We start from the raw sequence: 16,685 nt of genomic DNA, 5'->3' as shown, positions 1-16,685 counted from the left end.
TTACCTTTTGTATTGTGTTTCTATGTTCAATGGTATCATTTCTGTCATTATTTTAGATAGCAAAAAAATGATATCATTTCTGTGTCCTTCACTTCAACTGTAAAAACAGCCAATCAAAACCAAGCATGTTTATATTTTGCAAAACTTGGAGCAATTCTCTGTTTGCGGGTGACCTGAATGCAGCGTATGCGGCGCAATGAGGCAGGGAGTCAAAGTTGGTAAGTGGAAAAAAAAAAAAGTGGGAAAAGGTCAACGGCGGTGAAGGAGGGAATAACGAGAGCGAGCGGGGGCCCCGAGCTGAGCCGCTGTTGTGAATGTAGCTTCAGAATAAACATGAGTAGCGTGTAAACAACAAGAGGCCACCTACAAGCATCTCAAATGCACCCACACAAGCCTTCTGGATGTGTGTGTGTGTGTGTGTGTGTGTGTGTGCATATACGGACTACGGCTGTCCCCGAGGCCCGTCATGCTCCCATCTCTCCTATACACACTTCCAAACATGAAGCCCCTCGTGGTCATCAAGTAGGGATTGGAGCCTTTTGTGAATGTCAAAAGTGTGCATGTGTTTTCATTGCCTCTGTGCGTGTGTGCGTGTGTGTGTGCGTGTGTGCGTGTGCGGTATACGTAACAGGTCAGCGGGATGTGGGCGCGCTTGCTGCGAATCCAGAGGCGCTTCTTGGTCCTGTTTACGAGTCAGGAATAGCGATGGAGGCGAGTTCGCCGTCAATGTTTGCGGCCCTGTGACAAAGTAAGACAACGGATGTGATTAGGCGGCGCCGAGAAAATCGGCACGGAGACATCATGGGAGGTGTTCCAAATGGATGGTAATTAGCGAGCGTATTAGTGAGGGGAATGCGGTAACTGCACAACTACATGCGCAATAATCAACACTGCTTAATCAATAGCTCCACGGCTGGCGAGGTTTATCGTCCCGAGGGCAAGCCTATTCATTTGTGTCCATTGTAGTGGACATTTTTTTTTTGGGTCTGTATCAGTGGTGTCCAAATTGTAATAACGAAGACGTATTTCAAAAGCGGCGGTTCTCAAATGGGGCTACTAGTATCATGGGGGTACTTGAAGGAAATTCAGAGGGTACTCGAGATTTGAAATAAAACAAACGTGCAAAAATCCTGTAAAAAAGATTATTGAATTGTTTCAGGGAAATATAAGTTCATAAAACATATTTTTATGTGTAGTAGGTTATCAAATTTCACTATTATAAAAAGCCAGATTGTCCCCCATAATAGAGTGGTTGGACCCAACTTGTCATGTGCCTCCTCTCGTTACCTGTCAAGTTCGTGATTTGTTTTTGTGAATGCATCTCTACTATGATCCCAAAAGAGGACATTTGAAGTTGAATATTTTTCCGAGGACAAATATTGATTTATAATTATTTCTTTGTTATTTTTTGGGGGACAAATATTTATGAATAATTAAGTTAGTCGTATGCTCACCCCTGCATTAGAACGTACTGTAGGCGGAAGTACATTTGAGTGAGTTTGCCAGCCACGAAAAAAAATGGCAGCTCCACACTTCTGTAGACATGTTGTGGGGAAAAAAATGTCGCCAGCAAATGAGTCCACTCAGTGATGGAATAAAACAACTTTTAAATACTGAATGAGAAAACGTCATTTCTAAATGTGATGTGGTTTCCATTTTGGGTGCATTTGTAAAGCCAGCTGCGTTGAATGAAATCCTAATATGCCGCTCATAAAATGGCCACGCAGCCCCTCTGCTATAAAATAAAAGATAAAAAACGGAATATTGACAAAGGGCTAGCAAAACATCCCAACGTGAGCTATTTATGTAGCGCGCCATCCGCGTGTGACCAAACTCGGCGTGTCACACATAAACAAGCTCACCAGTGTCCCCCATAAGCCAGTCTTTTGGACCCTGGGGTCCAATAAGCAGCCATCTGCAGACAACCTCTTCCACCATGCACCAGCAAACACAAGCACAAGTGTGCGTTTGTGCGTGTGTGTGTGTGTGTGTGTGTGTGAAGCGGAGTATAGTTCAAGGGCACGAGTACTTGATCAAGCTTCAGTCGAGGGAATAAACACGCTCCCCTCCTCCGTGTGGACAACTTCAACCTTTAGAAGTGGCGTAGCTCCTTTAAAATATCTTTTTCAACCAAGTAACCCCTAACCGGAGCAAAACAGTTTTGGACGAGGAAAAAAAAGCTTTTTCACTCACCTTTTAAGGCCAACAGAATATTGTGTGTTATGTCTATGTAAATATGGGTGGTATATGAAAGATTGACTTCCATTCTTCAGTTACTTGCATGTAACAGCTGTGATGTGTGTAAACACTGCCACCCGATGGTCGCAGTTAGCACTACGGTGCTCAATTGGCTTATATTGGGAAGCATTAATCAAGGGTGTTGGCTCTTCTCCATAAAAAATATATTTTACCAGAATTTTATTATTTATTATTATTATTACTATCGTTCATGGCAGTGAATGAGTTAAGGACGTCAATTTCCAGATACTTAAGTGTTAAATCAATCTATCTGGCCTTGAGTGTCTGGACTTATAAAAAAAATGTGAAAATACGTCCCTGGCATTGAATGAGTTCAAATAAAAAAGGCCAAAATAAACTGAGATCTAAATGTCATCTAATTATTAACAGAGGTCGGCTTGTTGAGTCAACTCTGCAAGCACAAGTGATAGCGTATCACTGCATTTCCATGAACGTCCACTGTGAGGCACACTAGACTTTTGAAATAAATCCTCAAAAAAAATGATGGGATATATTTTCAGAGTAACTTTGAATGTTATCACCTGTAACCCTTAAGAGTAAGCAGAAAGAAAGTTAATTTGACGAGCATAAGAATAAACAGAAAGAAAAAAAGTGCATCAAAGTGACTGAAATAAAAAAATATGATGCTAATTCTTCTTTTTTTGCAATTACAGTTCACTTGGCAAAAACAAAGCCTTTTTCCTACTATTAGAGAAGGATTGGATTGAGCAAAAAAAAAAAAAAGAAAAGTATTATCGGCTATAAACAGTATTATTGGTTAATGAACCCTTGACTTTGTAACATTACTCTAAATTGTCAACCTGTTATTTAGCCGATCCCTATGTGAAACATTTCACCATAACACAATTCAACTATAAGTTGCTTCATGTCCCAATTAATTTACTCTTAATTTGAAAAGCATTAAATTACCTGATTTCTGCAACAATCTCCCCAGCATACCGTACTCTTCGGCGGGCGGTCTTCTCGGCGTGACGGGCGACGTCTTACCGCCTGTGGCCCTGGCCCACTTCCAGCCGCAGCGTGGGTGGTTGGGTGGGGCAGCGGGGTGGGATTGGGGGGCGCGGACGACGTCCTTTGGTGCTCCTGCTTGCTCATCCATCCAAGTCTGCCAGCCCGCAGATCGATGGCTCTGCTCTCTTAATCAGGTCTCTTGTGGCTGTGGGCAGACCAGTGTGTGTGTGTGTGTACGTGTGTGTGTTTGCCCTTTTTTTGTTTGCGGTTTTTGCCACAAGGTGGGGACCAAATACCAGGTTTCACTGTCTTTCTGGGGACCAATTGGGCTTGTGGGGACCATTTTGGTGGACCCCACTAGTCCAGATCTTTGAGGGTCAAGATTTGTACAGTATGTACGGGTTGGATTGGGATTTTGGGTGAGGTGAGGGTAATGGTGAGGCAACATGTTGTGGTGGTTAAGGATAGGGTGAAGGACTAGAAAAACTTGGGGTCCACCAAAATGGTCCCCTCACGTTCAGGCCTTTATTTGAGGGTCAAGATTTGTTTTTAGAGTTTGGGTTAAAATTTTGGTTGAGGTTAGTGTAAGGGTTAGGCATTATGTTGTTTTGTTTAGGGTTAGGGACTAGAAATGCATTATGTCAACGAAATGTCCGCACTATGGTAGAGAAACCCCATGGTGTGTGTGTGTGTGTGTAGATAAGAGCTTGTTCCATATGATGCTTGCACTTGTGTTTCCATCAAGGAATTCTTTGTCTGTTCATTAGTTTTGTGTTTTGTTTTGTGTTTCCCCCTTCTTTTTCCAATATTTCTGATTGTCCCGCCTCCCCCGTGACTTTTCTTTGGGTGCCTTTGCACGCCGGGGCGCACTCAAAAAGGCAAAGTCAAGTCGCTCCCGATGCGATCCGTTACGAGTCGCCATGAAAGACGGAGGAGGCCGAGTGTCGCGGAAATTGAGATGAGGAAGCACGAGAGGCGACAAGTGCTCGCAGCGCAAGAGTTGAGATCAAGTGTTGGGCATCCAGCTGCGGTGCTAAAGAATCTGCCCCCCGCCCCTCCACGCACCTGTGGCACCGCAGCTGTGCGCGCGCACACACACACACACTCATACAAAACAAGTGTAGCAAATGAGAAGAAACACTTCAAAATTTTAACAGTTTGTTTTTTTTTCCCGCAGCAACACTAAGCTAAACTGCATTAATACATTTTCAACTATTTTTTGGAAAACAGCATACTAAATTTGATAATTAATAGCAGCCAGGGCTGCAAATCGCATGTTTCATGAAGGATGTTTTTTTTTCTCTCTCTCATATCAATAGTAGTACTCACAGATCATGAACACTCACTCTAAAAGAGTCACCGATACCAAGTACCGATACCACTAGCGCATTTGAGAGACAAAATTCACCCAAAAAACAATGACAGACGATTTTCACCCTTGTGCAGTATTTTGAGCATTTTTGGCTGGTTGTGCCATCAGTTGTCACCATCTGGGTGAAATTTCAGCTTCCTAGTGCCTTCTTTTAATGCTTTGATGTGATTTAACAATTAACGGATTAGACAAAATACCTTTGTGCAGTATTTTGACCATTTTTGGGACATTTTTTTTACACATTATGATGGCAGTATTTTAGTTGGCACACGCCTGGTCGAATGAAAACTAAGTGGTTGCGCCATGTAGAACTTTGACGTTGTCACAATCAATTCAAACAATTCGTGAAGGTAGAGTTATTTAAATTCTTTGTATAGAGCTTGTTTACCGTGCAGCTTTGATTAGCCTACCACATCAATGCAAAGCACCAAGAGGACTGAACCCACAAACGCTAGCAACTAAGATGCTAATGTAGCGAGTCACAGCAAGAGTCTGGGCGATACCTTTGTTCATAGGGCCAAGTGTCGACCCGATATTGATAATCACCCACCCCTAACTACAATAATAAGTTGATTGTAATCTGTTGATTATTTTCTCAAGTAATTGATAATCAGATCCATGAAAAAAAATCAAGTTTTATTTCTATTTCTTTATTCAAATAATATAGGACACCATTTCAAATTGATATTGCAGTAAACAAATGAATTATTATTCATTATTAATGCTCTGGTCTGTAATGCGTTGGAAAATCAGCAAAAACGTTTTATTTTGTTTGAACACAGAGACAATCAGTCTGCTTTCATGGAGGTTGACATAAATCAGAGAGTCTTTCCTGATGACAAGCTGAACCTCTGAGAATGTGAATATTTTTTTTATTAAAAGAAAAAAAAATCCGTATGAAAGTTTTGTAAAGGAGCCATGTTCCAATTAATCTGCTCTTAATTCGAAAATAAAACTGTCATGCTCCTTTCATGGCATTAAATTAGCTTTGTTGAGGGCAGGAACACTGCTAGACTCTCACACGCGCCCCAAAGTGCCTTTACGTACCCCCGTTTGAGAAGAACTGTCTTAGAAGGTCCTTCTTGTTGACCTTGCCCATTTGGTTCCTCGGTATCTGGTCCACCAGAAGCAGGCCCGTGGGGACGGTGTAAGGCGCCATGTGCTCCCTGCAAAGACATCAGCAAGACGCGCGGACAGTCATGCACTTAAGAGGTGTTTACCGCTCACTGCGAAGGGGAGATACGTTGGCGAAGACGCGACAACACACAACCGGCGTCAATAATGGCGCGTGTGCATTTTGCAACAATTAAGACAACAAGAGTGGAAAACAATTGCACAACAAAGGCCAGGCCTCTGGCAAGCGCGCTCGCGATAACAAACGTCCTTCATATCCTCGCTGTGGCGTTGCTCCGCTAATAACCCGAAATTTACCTTCCAGACACAGACAAATCCTTCCCAACAAAACAATATAATCATTGCCAGATTATAAAAACAAAACAAATCCAAAATAAATACAAGTCAAAGGCAAAGCAGCAGGCCGGACTAATTAAAAATGTTTCATTTTTCGACAGTATACGTGGAGTCGCAGCCCGGAGCTTTTTTGATTATCTCTTAACCTACTTTGCGTGAGTTGCGTTGTGACTCACGCCGCGCTCTCAGCACGTCGGAGCAAAGTGTCAGCGAGTGCATGCGCGTGCCTACATATGCGGAACGGTGCTAGCTTGCCTTGCCAACTTCTTTGGGGCGGTGTGTGTGCGCGCGGTGAAGCCCGGGCACGCGTGACGGAGATGGAGAGTGACGGCTGCAGCCAGGGCACTGAAGAGTGAGCATCCATACACTTGTTTGTCTCATTTTATCTCCTTCTTCTTGCCCGGTAGTGGGAACTCGCTGGCTGGCGGGCGGGAAGTGCGCTGGCGCTGCCCGGCCGCCGGCTGCACCCCTGGCTGGAGAGCGTGTGTGTGTGTGTTTTAGTGTATGCGTTTTTGCCTATGGGTCAAAAGCAAGAGCAGCATTCCAGCAAGTTGGACCATAACAGCAGTGCTGAACGCCATATGGACCCCTCAGCTATAGGCAGACAAGATCGCACACACATACACACACGTTTTTTTTTTAAACCATAATGGGGACATGCCAGTGAATTGTGTATTTCCTAGCACCTAACCCTTAACTTAATCATTACAACTTAAGGCCTAACCCTAAATCTAACCTCAAGCGAACTCTAATTTAAAAGCAAGTCTTGATCCTCATAAGAGGTTTGAACTCATGGTTACACTACAAAAGGTCGCTACAAAATAGTAAAACCCGGGATTTGATCCCCGCTATGTGGCAAAAACCAAGTCCACACACAAACACGCACCTCGCACAAACTAGTGAATTGCAGGGATTCCTTGTTATAATGCAGCTCACATTCTGCAGCCTCGCTGCCTCATATTTTTTTTTATTTTTTGGAGAGGGGAGGGCATCATTTTTTCGCCAATGTTCTACAAAGGCTCAATCCGAGAGTGTTTGAATGGAAATGTGACAAAAAAGGTTGATGCCTGCCAGATATCTTCAGTAAAAATATCTTAAGTGTCTGGTTTCCACCCCTCCAAAAAATATATATATATATTTAATAGAAAAAAAAATAAATTAAAGCTTAAAAAAGATAAAGAAATGAATATAAATGAAAAAAAAACTACAAAAAAAAGGCATAGTAAATGAAACAAAGATATTCAATTACTGAAAAATAATAAATGAAAATAAACAAGTAATAATCTACCATAAAAATAAAAATTAGGATGATTTAAACAACCGAAAAAATGAAATATTTAAATAAAAAAATGAAAGTCATAAAATCAATGAAAAAACGAATAAAAATATATATAAAAAAAAAGAAAATGTCAAAATTATTAAAAGCAACAATACCTTGCCCATGTCTTCAAATCCGGTAAGGTCAGATTCTGACCTTCCTTCAGCTGAACCACCGCAGTGACCTTTTGACCCCACGTATCATCCGGTGCCCCGACGACAGCCACGTCTGCACAGTAAAACAAAACGACGCAGAGTCATTTCATTCTCGACACATTGAAAATGTCCACCTGGAAATGTTTTTGTTTGTTTTTTTTTTACCTATGATGTCCGGATGAGCCAGCAGGTGGCGCTCCACTTCGAGGGCGCTAATCTTGTAGCCGCCACACTTGATGATGTCAACTTTGGTGCGGCCCATAATCCGATACGCGCCATCTTTAAATACGGCCGTGTCCCCTACACGTTGAAGAAAACATATAAACAAGATATAATAACTCTCCGATAAGTCTTTCAAACAGGTAAAACAGCAATGGCAGAAACTCCGATTTGTATTTGATGGCTCCTCAATAACTCTTAGCCTTCCATTACAATATTATATCGATTACTCGGACATGCTTAAATTAGCAGACGTCAGAAAGTCTGCATTGATTTGGATTCCGTGCGCTGGCCAGAAATCAATACGGGATGATTTATGACCATTCTGATACAAGAGAGATAGCCAATAAAATTGAATGTAATCGTAATGCAGTAATACAAAATGGACGTTGGCGGATGAACGTAAGCTAAAATAAAATGAGGTACGTCCAGAGTGGGGGGGGGGGGGGGGGGGGGGGGGGTTGTACTACTGTGTAATGTACATGTTTAAAAATACATTTTTAAAGTGTCCGCAGTCATTTCAGTTGAATCTTGGCATGTGTGCCTTTTACCCCCCCCAAAAAATCAGTTTTATTGACATATGTATAGCATTATTATACCACACAATGACATTCTTATTCTGTTCACTTCCCGAGCAGCAGACGACATCCCATAATCGAGCCAATAAATAAATAGTAATAAAAAAATAGCAATAAATAGCAATAAAACAGTTTGCCTCAATCCAAACCAATATTGTGAAAGCAAGTCTTGAAAGAGGTCTGAACTTGTGGGGGACCATTTTGGTGGACCCCATAAGTTCAGACCTCATTTTGAGAGTCAAGAAGTGTTTCGGGAGTTTAGGTTTGAGTTGGATTTTGGCACCAGAGATCCTCACAAAAACAGTAAAATCAGGATTTGCACGGAGTATTTCCTAGCCCCTAAATACAGTATAACCATCGCGGCATTACATAACCCTTACTCTAAACTATAGATGTCAAACTCCAGTCCTTGAGGGCCGGTATCCTGCAGGTTTTCCGGTTTTCTCTCCTCAACACAACTGATTCAAATGATTAGCTCATTAGTAAGCTCTGGGGAACTTGAAAATGATCCTAATCAGGTATGTTCAGGAGAGAAAATCGGAAAACCTGCAAGATACCGGCCCTCAAGGACTGGAGTTTGACACCTGTGCTCTAAACTCAACCGAAATCCAATTCAAACCTTTCAAGTCTGGACCCTCAAAAAGAGACTGAACTGAAAAAAAGAGACTGAACTTTTGGGGTCCAGCAAAATCAGGCGTAAGCGTAAGAGGGCTGGTAAAAAACCATGATGTGGTCCCCACTATGTAGCAAAAACCGAAAGCGCGCACACATAAAAGGGTAAGTGTGGGGACGAAGTGTACACTTTGGAAGGGCTCAGCTGGGCGAGGGGGACAGCGAGTCGAGAAAATGGGTCAGTACCGGAAGATGTTTCTTTGGCTTATTACAGGTGGCGCATCCACAGCTGGGACTGGGAGGAAGGGGGGGGGGAGGGGGGGGGACAACATGAGTCACAATTGAGTCAAGGTGGTGGACTGAGAGGTCAGGAAAATACACCACGCGCGTACTATGGCGGTAATATTTGATATTTCGCAACCCAAAAAAAAGACGTAGGCAAACAAACTGCAATAGAATCAGAAAGTGATTAGCTCATAAATAATATAAACACACAACAAAAATGATGTTCTCGCCCCCTTAAATATGGTCACCCATAATGTGTTAAACCAAACCAATTGAATCCTTTGCTAGCTGCTCATTTTATTAAAAATGTTACAAAACATTGTTGTAAATGACAATATCTTTGTATTGGAAACGTGTATATATTACTTTTTAGGTGCATTTTGGCCATGAAGAATACTGTACACATTTCTTGACCTTTTCCACGAGAAAGCCAACATACATAATTAGATATTTTGTTAAGTATTGTTTTAAATCAGATTCTCTATATAAAAATTGTATTTTGATCCACTGTACATTTTTTACCATTGAGACTAAGTGCTTTTCTACTTCATACACAAGTAGGCCAACATTTAATCATACTTTAGGTAAGTATTGTTTAAAATGTTAAGTATTGTTTTAAATGACTTTATATATTGGAGGATGTCAATATTTTTTTTCCATCTGCGCATGTTTTGGCCACTAAGTCAATACGCTTCATAATGTCGTCCACCGGTTGGCCGTCAAATAATTACAAATTTTGTTAAGTATTGTTATAATTCACCTTATGGATATACTGTAGTGTGTGAAGATTTTTTTTCCTTCTTTTTCCATCTGCACATGTTTTGGCCACTGAGTCTCCATGCTTTATATTGTCATCCACCGGTAGGCTGTCTTATACTTACACATTTTGTTAAGTATTGTTTTAAATCACATTATAAGCTGGAGACCGATTTTTTTTTTTTTTAAAGCAAATGTTTTGATTCATTTTAGTGAGAGAGCCTATTGCCTCACCCAGTGAATTTTTTTTTTTGGATCCCCTGTACTTGTGTGTGTAATTTTGCTACTGAAACTACACGTTTTCTTCCACAGGTAGGCCTATATTTATCATTGTAAATGTTGTTAAGTATTGTTTTAATTCAGGGCAGCTCATGGCTAATGCTAAATTCTTCATATTAGATCCTGTAATGCTAAATGAACACTGCTCTGACAGTTCAAACAATCCTACTGAAGAATATTGGACTAGATAAAACAGGTTTACATATTTTTGCGGCGGCGGCTAACTCTCAGCCCCGACAAATGCGCCCGTTTTTCCCCGACTCCATCATTCATCCTTCCCTCCGACCTCTCCGAAGCATCTCTCATCACATCATCCGTTTGCTTCTCTCCACCTATCTTGCCGTCTTCCACTTGCCTCGATGCCTCAGCATCAATAGAGGGCCCATCTGCTCCCATACATCACGCACTTCATTTCAGTTTATTAGCTGGGATAAATCATAAATATTTCATTATACATCACGGGCGGCTGTCGCCTGCACACCGACAATTTATCACCGCTGCTCTCTCTGCCGACTTGCCACGCTGCCTATAAGCTTTCCAGTCTATTAAACAAGATTGATACAGAGTGTAAATTTAGATATCGGGAATTTCTTCACAGACCACTGCTCTGCGCTGATAGGCCGGGGTAACCGAGGAGGGGTGGGAGGACGGGGGTAAGTCAAGGGGGGGGGATGTGGCATGCGGGTGTAAACGGCAATAAAAGGGGTTGTTTCGCTTCTCCGTTTTTTTCTCTCCCTCTGGCTTTCGGATGGAGGAGGAAATAAAAAAATAGAAATAAGTAGCTAATAAGTAGCTTTAAGTCTTGTCTTACTGCAGGCGGTTGGGTTTATAGTCAGTTGCATTTATTTTCCTTGCCTTTGCGGGCCTCTGTTTGCAAGCTGAGGCCGATAAATTCGCTAACCTTCACCCTCTGCAGAAAACGAAAAAATGCTTGTGGGTAATCGCAAAAACTAACAACAACATACTGTACTTGGGTTGAGTTTGAAACACTTCACCAGGGCTCTTTGACCTTGTGTCTTTGTGCTGATGGGGTGTGTGTGTGTGTGTGTGTGTTGGGGGGGGTAACAGAACAGCATGTACAGAAAGTGGCTCAAGTGGGAATTGTGATGGGAGAACACTGGCGGATAAAAAGAATAATTAAAAAAAAAAAAGCCCAGGGATGTTGGTAACTGTGTTACTGGGCCACACAAAAATCAAAACACACACACCTTACATATAATGTTTACACAGGTCGTAAACACACAAGCAAACAGACACACACACACACATACACCCAACTTCAGGCATCAGAGCTTCTCCACCATTATGCGCGGTGGCGTCAGAGGAAGATATGGCCGAATGGCTTTCTTAATTAAAACGATAAGGAGCCTAATTGCGCTGGGCTTTCATCTCATTCGGAGGCATTAAAGAAAGTGAAGGCAAACAGTGGAGAGGAAGAAAAAGAAATAAAAACAGATCAAGACTTGAACGGAAAACCGGGTTCATCGAAAGTTTCACTTTCACAAGAAAACTTAGTTTGAAAGAACCACTTGAGTGACGCAGGTCATGAGAAAAAAAAGAAACAAAAAAAGTGTATTATTGCATAGTGACACTAGGTGGAGTTCAATGTAAAGCAGCGTACTAGGGTTGTTTGAACCAGAAGTTATTCATTTCTACGTATTAAATCGTCTTATTGAAGAAAAATTGCACATTGACAATATTGACATGTGAACACATGAATTTGCGATCAGTCAATCACAGTCGCAGTTTGTGGTTAGTCGCAAAGCTGGGAAAATACAGTAAAAAGGGTACAAAAAAAACCTCAGTATTCCACGTCGCAACGTGAAAAAAAAACATAAGCCGGGGATGCTGTAACACGGGGGTCCACTGCATTTTACCTGCTCTGTATAGTAGCACAACTAAGCTAGACACTAATCCTGATGCAAACACTATAAATTCCGGTAAAATACAGTAAAAAAAAGAGTACAAAAAAAAACTCAGTATTCCACGTCGCAACGTGAAAAAAACATAAGCCGGGGATGCTGTAACACGGGGGTCCACTGTATTTTACCTGCTCTGCATAGTAGCACAACAAAACTAGACACTAATCCTAATGCAAACTTTATCAATTCCGCTTGTATGCTTCACGAAATAATTTTCAGGCCGGATAAAACCTCCTCCAGAAATATCTTCTAGAATATAGTTAAGTGTTAGTATTTATTTACAAAAACAAGCGCAAGATTCCAGCACAAATATGGGAGGAGTCTTGAGCTTGTCGACCGCAAACAATCGCGAGCAGTGTGACGGCACACGAGCGGAGTCATGTTTGCTAGCAACATTCAGCAGCACCTGTAGCAGCAGGTTGAAGCTGCGTGCCCTCAGTTACTGCGAAGAGGAAATCCTTATCTACACAAGGACTAGCCGGCTAAATGTGAGTCAAGCCTCTTTTCAGGGGGACTGTAAACACTTAGCATACATGAATATTAATGTTCTACATTAAAGCCCCAAAGCCAAGATGGAGGAGTTAATGAGGATGAATAACAGACAGGGAAAGCGTCGAAATCTCAGCTCTGACATTATTTATCATCCTTAACTTTTGTCACCGCTCCTTTTTTGGTAATTAATATCACACAAAACAGCACTTTGCACTTGGATGACTGATCTAATTTGTTTAATATAATGCAATTAAAGGAGCTTGAATTGCTTTATGGTAATGCTACTGATGAGATTGCTTGCTCTCTGCCTCTTCACAAGTTGATAACAAGGCGAACTTGAGGATTGATGTCTGCCTCAGATCCGCGACGCTCATCGAGCAAACTACTTAAGTGCCATTTGCATGCTTCTGTTCTCGAGTCAAACGCGCAAACCTGAAGGTGGGAAACATGGTAATGACGCAGACCCGAAGATGAGACGCGCTGATTACTGTTCTCGTTACGGGCTGCCAACAATGCGGATTTAAGAAGAGTACTCAAACAGGGAAGATCTCAGCCAAGACCAATGTTTGCCACAGTTTTGCGCACAAACAAAGCTACGGTGACAAAAACAAATGACGGCAGACGGTAGGATGATCCGAGAAAAGAAGATGTAGAAGGTGGCTGCAAATGTTTCGAATCTTCTTCTAATTGCATCCATTAGGTAATCGGCCAAGGTTACGGTTGTGGGTTCGATTTCCGCTCCGGCCTTCCCGTGTTGGTTTGCATGTTCTCCCCGTGCCCGAGTTGGTTTTCTCCAGGTCTTCCGCTTTCTTCCCACAATGCAAAAAAACATGCATGACAGGTAACTTTGACTCTCCAAATTGCCCTTAGGTGTGATTATAAAATGGTTGTTTGTCTCTTTGTGCCCTGCGATTGGCTGGAAACCAGGTCAGGATGTGCCCCCCCGCCTTCTGCCCCAAAGACAGCTGGGATAGGCACCTGCAAGCCCATGAGCCTAATGAAGGACAAACGGTTAAGAAAATTGATGTACAGCGTACACTCCCATGCTCAGTTCGAAAGTGAAGTCTGAAGCAGTCTTAACAGACTGTTAATACTCGATCTTGTTCAGTCATGGAATTTCATTTTGGCAACAACTCTTCATGACTTGGGTACGCGTGCGGCTATGAGTGAGAGAGCTGCGTGGAGATGTACATGTGGGGGAGGTCGGTGGGGTATGAACCTGCGAATTGTCTGACAAATACCTTCAAGGACAAATATCGACCAATTATTTTTGGCCACCGTTCGATGGGCTACAATCGGCAGATTCAATCTGCTGACCAATGAAATGATCGGGCCACTAATTCAGTCAAGAACACCCAACTTTTCAAATTCAACTCCTGCTAAAAACAAGCAGCTGTTATTTGAAATCCAAAATGGAGATAACTGTTCAGCTTTCCTGTTCCTTGCTTATTTAGAAGTTCATCAATTTATTTATGACTCCATTAGGAGCCTCCCTGGGTGAGGGAAGGGGGGAGGGGGGGGTTATGTGCAGGCACGACGACAGGAGACGAGCTGTCACGGGGAACTCTGCGCGTCTCCGCATTAGACAGACAGACATGAGCAAAGAGCACAAAAATGGGTGTTAAAAAAGTACGAGAGAATCAATGCGCTCGGGCGATGTTTGTGAGGTTGAGTGGAAAGAGCGAGCACTCGGGGGAAGGCGACAGCTTCCCTATAGAGCTGCCAGTCAAGCGCCACAGGCCCACTCACACGAATGCAGACACCTCCAGTCGGCTGAGGAGTTATCGATTTGAATTCTCACACTCCTTTTCTTCGCAAATTCCACCTTTCTTTTGCCATTTCTTTTTTTTTTTTCTTTGCCCGTCAGCATCTTCAATGAAGCGCCTTTCCACTAAGGCTTCATCTTGGCGCAAAAACAATGATTTTTCATTTTCTGCAGCCAATGAGTTCTTTTCTTTGAACGCAACACTTCTGCTGGTTTATCTAATACAATGCACGTTCGCTTGGCTCGGGGGGGGCGCGGGCAAAGTTTCATCTTGTGCGTGTGCTGAATGAAGATTACGCTACACTTGTGGAGCACTCCTTCACATTGCAAATGATAAGAATGAACGTAATGATATTTATAGCTACGGCTATTTATAGCAGATGCAATACACTTCATTATATGAGCAATAAATTGGATCTGTAGATCATCTACAAAGTGTTCCACAGACAGCACGTACAGCGCATATTTCTGTAGTTAAATTATTCTTTTGAACCGGCAGTATGAATACAGAGTGAGTGAGGAAATTAGATGAATGAAATAGGTTGAATGCATTTGATTTTATTGTCATTTGAAAAAAAACGTTACTGCTGGATAGGGCTAGACTCCAGCTACCATTTGTGGTGATTCCGCAATGAGGGTGAGGTGGTGGATGGTTGTGAACCCAAAATGCTGTGATGCAAAAAAAAAAAAAAATCGATATAAAAATGACCAAAAAACAACGAAGCTCGACGGGACAGCAACAAATGAGGCAACACTGACAATAACCCAGCAAGAACAGAAAGGAAACAGGAAACTAAATGCACTCGAAACTAATGAGACAACAAGGGACACCTGGACAAGACACAATTGGAACAGGTTGACACGGACAGGTGGATGTAATGAGTACTTGTACTGGTATCAGTCTGGAAAAAATGCTATTGAAAATCCCTACTAACAATAGATTTACTCAGAGGCTTTTTGTAAATATTTTAGAGCTGCAACTAGCGATTGTTTTAATAATCAATAACATTGTTGATTGTTTTACCAATTACCTGATGAATTGGATGAAAAAAAGTTGTCATTTTCATCCCTTTATTCAAAACCGAGTATGTCCAGTTGACGATGCAATAGCATGAATAAAATAAGATTCAATTATTGGTTTGGCCTATATCATGTCAGAAATAAGGGTAGAAGTGACCCGGCCCCCCCAAAAGTAAGTGAAAATAAGTGGAAAAGAGGTGAAGTGCTGAGCATCACTCAATTCTCCTCTACAACCTCAAGGCAAAAAAAAAGAAAATCCATCAAGACAACATTGAAAAGACGATATACAAAGCCCAAGGCGACCGGCGATCAGCTGAGAGTCAGAGAGGTGTGATGACCAGAAAAAGGAAGCTTGTGTGTGAAGTAGGGAGCAGGTGTGAGGATAAAGAGTGTGCCGTGTGGGAAGTGAGGCGAAAGCAAAGCAGAGTGCAAAGTGCAACACGCTCAGCTCCAGAATGACCATGTCACCAGTTTAGCAGGGGATGAAAAATCAAAAAAATCACTCCCTATCCTCCTGATAATATTGCCGTTTGACAAATATCGGCATCAAGTTTAGTAATAAGAGCAGCATCAACATATTTTCAATATCACCTGACACTCGGATTGTTAGAATACTGAACAAGCAAAACAGTAATATGCCCGATTTGCATTTACTAGTATAGAGAACTTTTACTCTCCACTTTTACTTTTTACGACTATATATATATATATATATATATATATATATATATATATATATATATATATATATATATATATATATATATATATATATATATATATATAAATGCCCAGATAATTTTCGAAGGATTTACAAAAGGAGGAAAAATATATATGTAGATGACAGGAAGCTGCGGAAGGGCGGTTAGAAAGAGTAAGCCCTGACAAGCTGAGGATGACTATTGGATGAGAGGAGCCGGGAAGCAGCAAGGAAGAAGAAATGGAGAGCCGAGTGTGTTTAATTGGCTTTGCAGCCTGGAAGGACAGCCATCCCGAGCACAGCACGCCGCTGTCACACTCCATTACAGCCACTGGCCACATAATGAGAGTCTGAGCAATCAGCTCCCCACAGACCGCACGGTACCTCAAGCCCCCCCCCCGTACGCACTCACAGATATATAATGTCACAGGTGGAATCGAATGCAGCAAAAAGCCCTCCCCCCAAAAAACTTGCCCGACTGGAAAATGTGAGTTAAACAGGAAGAACTAAGCAAAAGGCGGGTCATGAAAAA

The 16,685-nt window shown here is 42.0% G+C and overlaps 1 protein-coding gene across 2 annotated transcripts in view; it reads right to left on the bottom strand.

Moving 5' to 3' along the window:
- Positions 1–5,323: 5,323 nt before the first annotated feature.
- Positions 5,324–16,685, bottom strand: part of acsf3 (acyl-CoA synthetase family member 3) — a 28,782-nt gene continuing 17,420 nt past the window's right edge. For both annotated transcript variants that reach the window (XM_088413318.1, XM_088413319.1), the window contains exons 8-10: positions 7,691–7,825; positions 7,487–7,598; positions 5,324–5,748 (exon numbers count right to left, since the gene is read on the bottom strand). In XM_088413318.1, the coding sequence (XP_088269444.1) occupies positions 5,622–5,748; positions 7,487–7,598; positions 7,691–7,825 (374 nt within the window). In that variant the 3' untranslated portion in view covers positions 5,324–5,621. The remainder of the gene's footprint in view (positions 5,749–7,486; positions 7,599–7,690; positions 7,826–16,685) is intronic.

The sequence above is a fragment of the Hippichthys cyanospilos genome, chromosome 4 (assembly GCF_059441005.1).
Source record: "Hippichthys cyanospilos isolate Australia breed blue-spotted pipefish chromosome 4, RoL_Hcya_1.0, whole genome shotgun sequence".
NCBI classification, from domain to species: Eukaryota; Metazoa; Chordata; class Actinopteri; order Syngnathiformes; family Syngnathidae; genus Hippichthys; species Hippichthys cyanospilos.
This window is presented reverse-complemented; position numbering and strand designations above follow the sequence as displayed.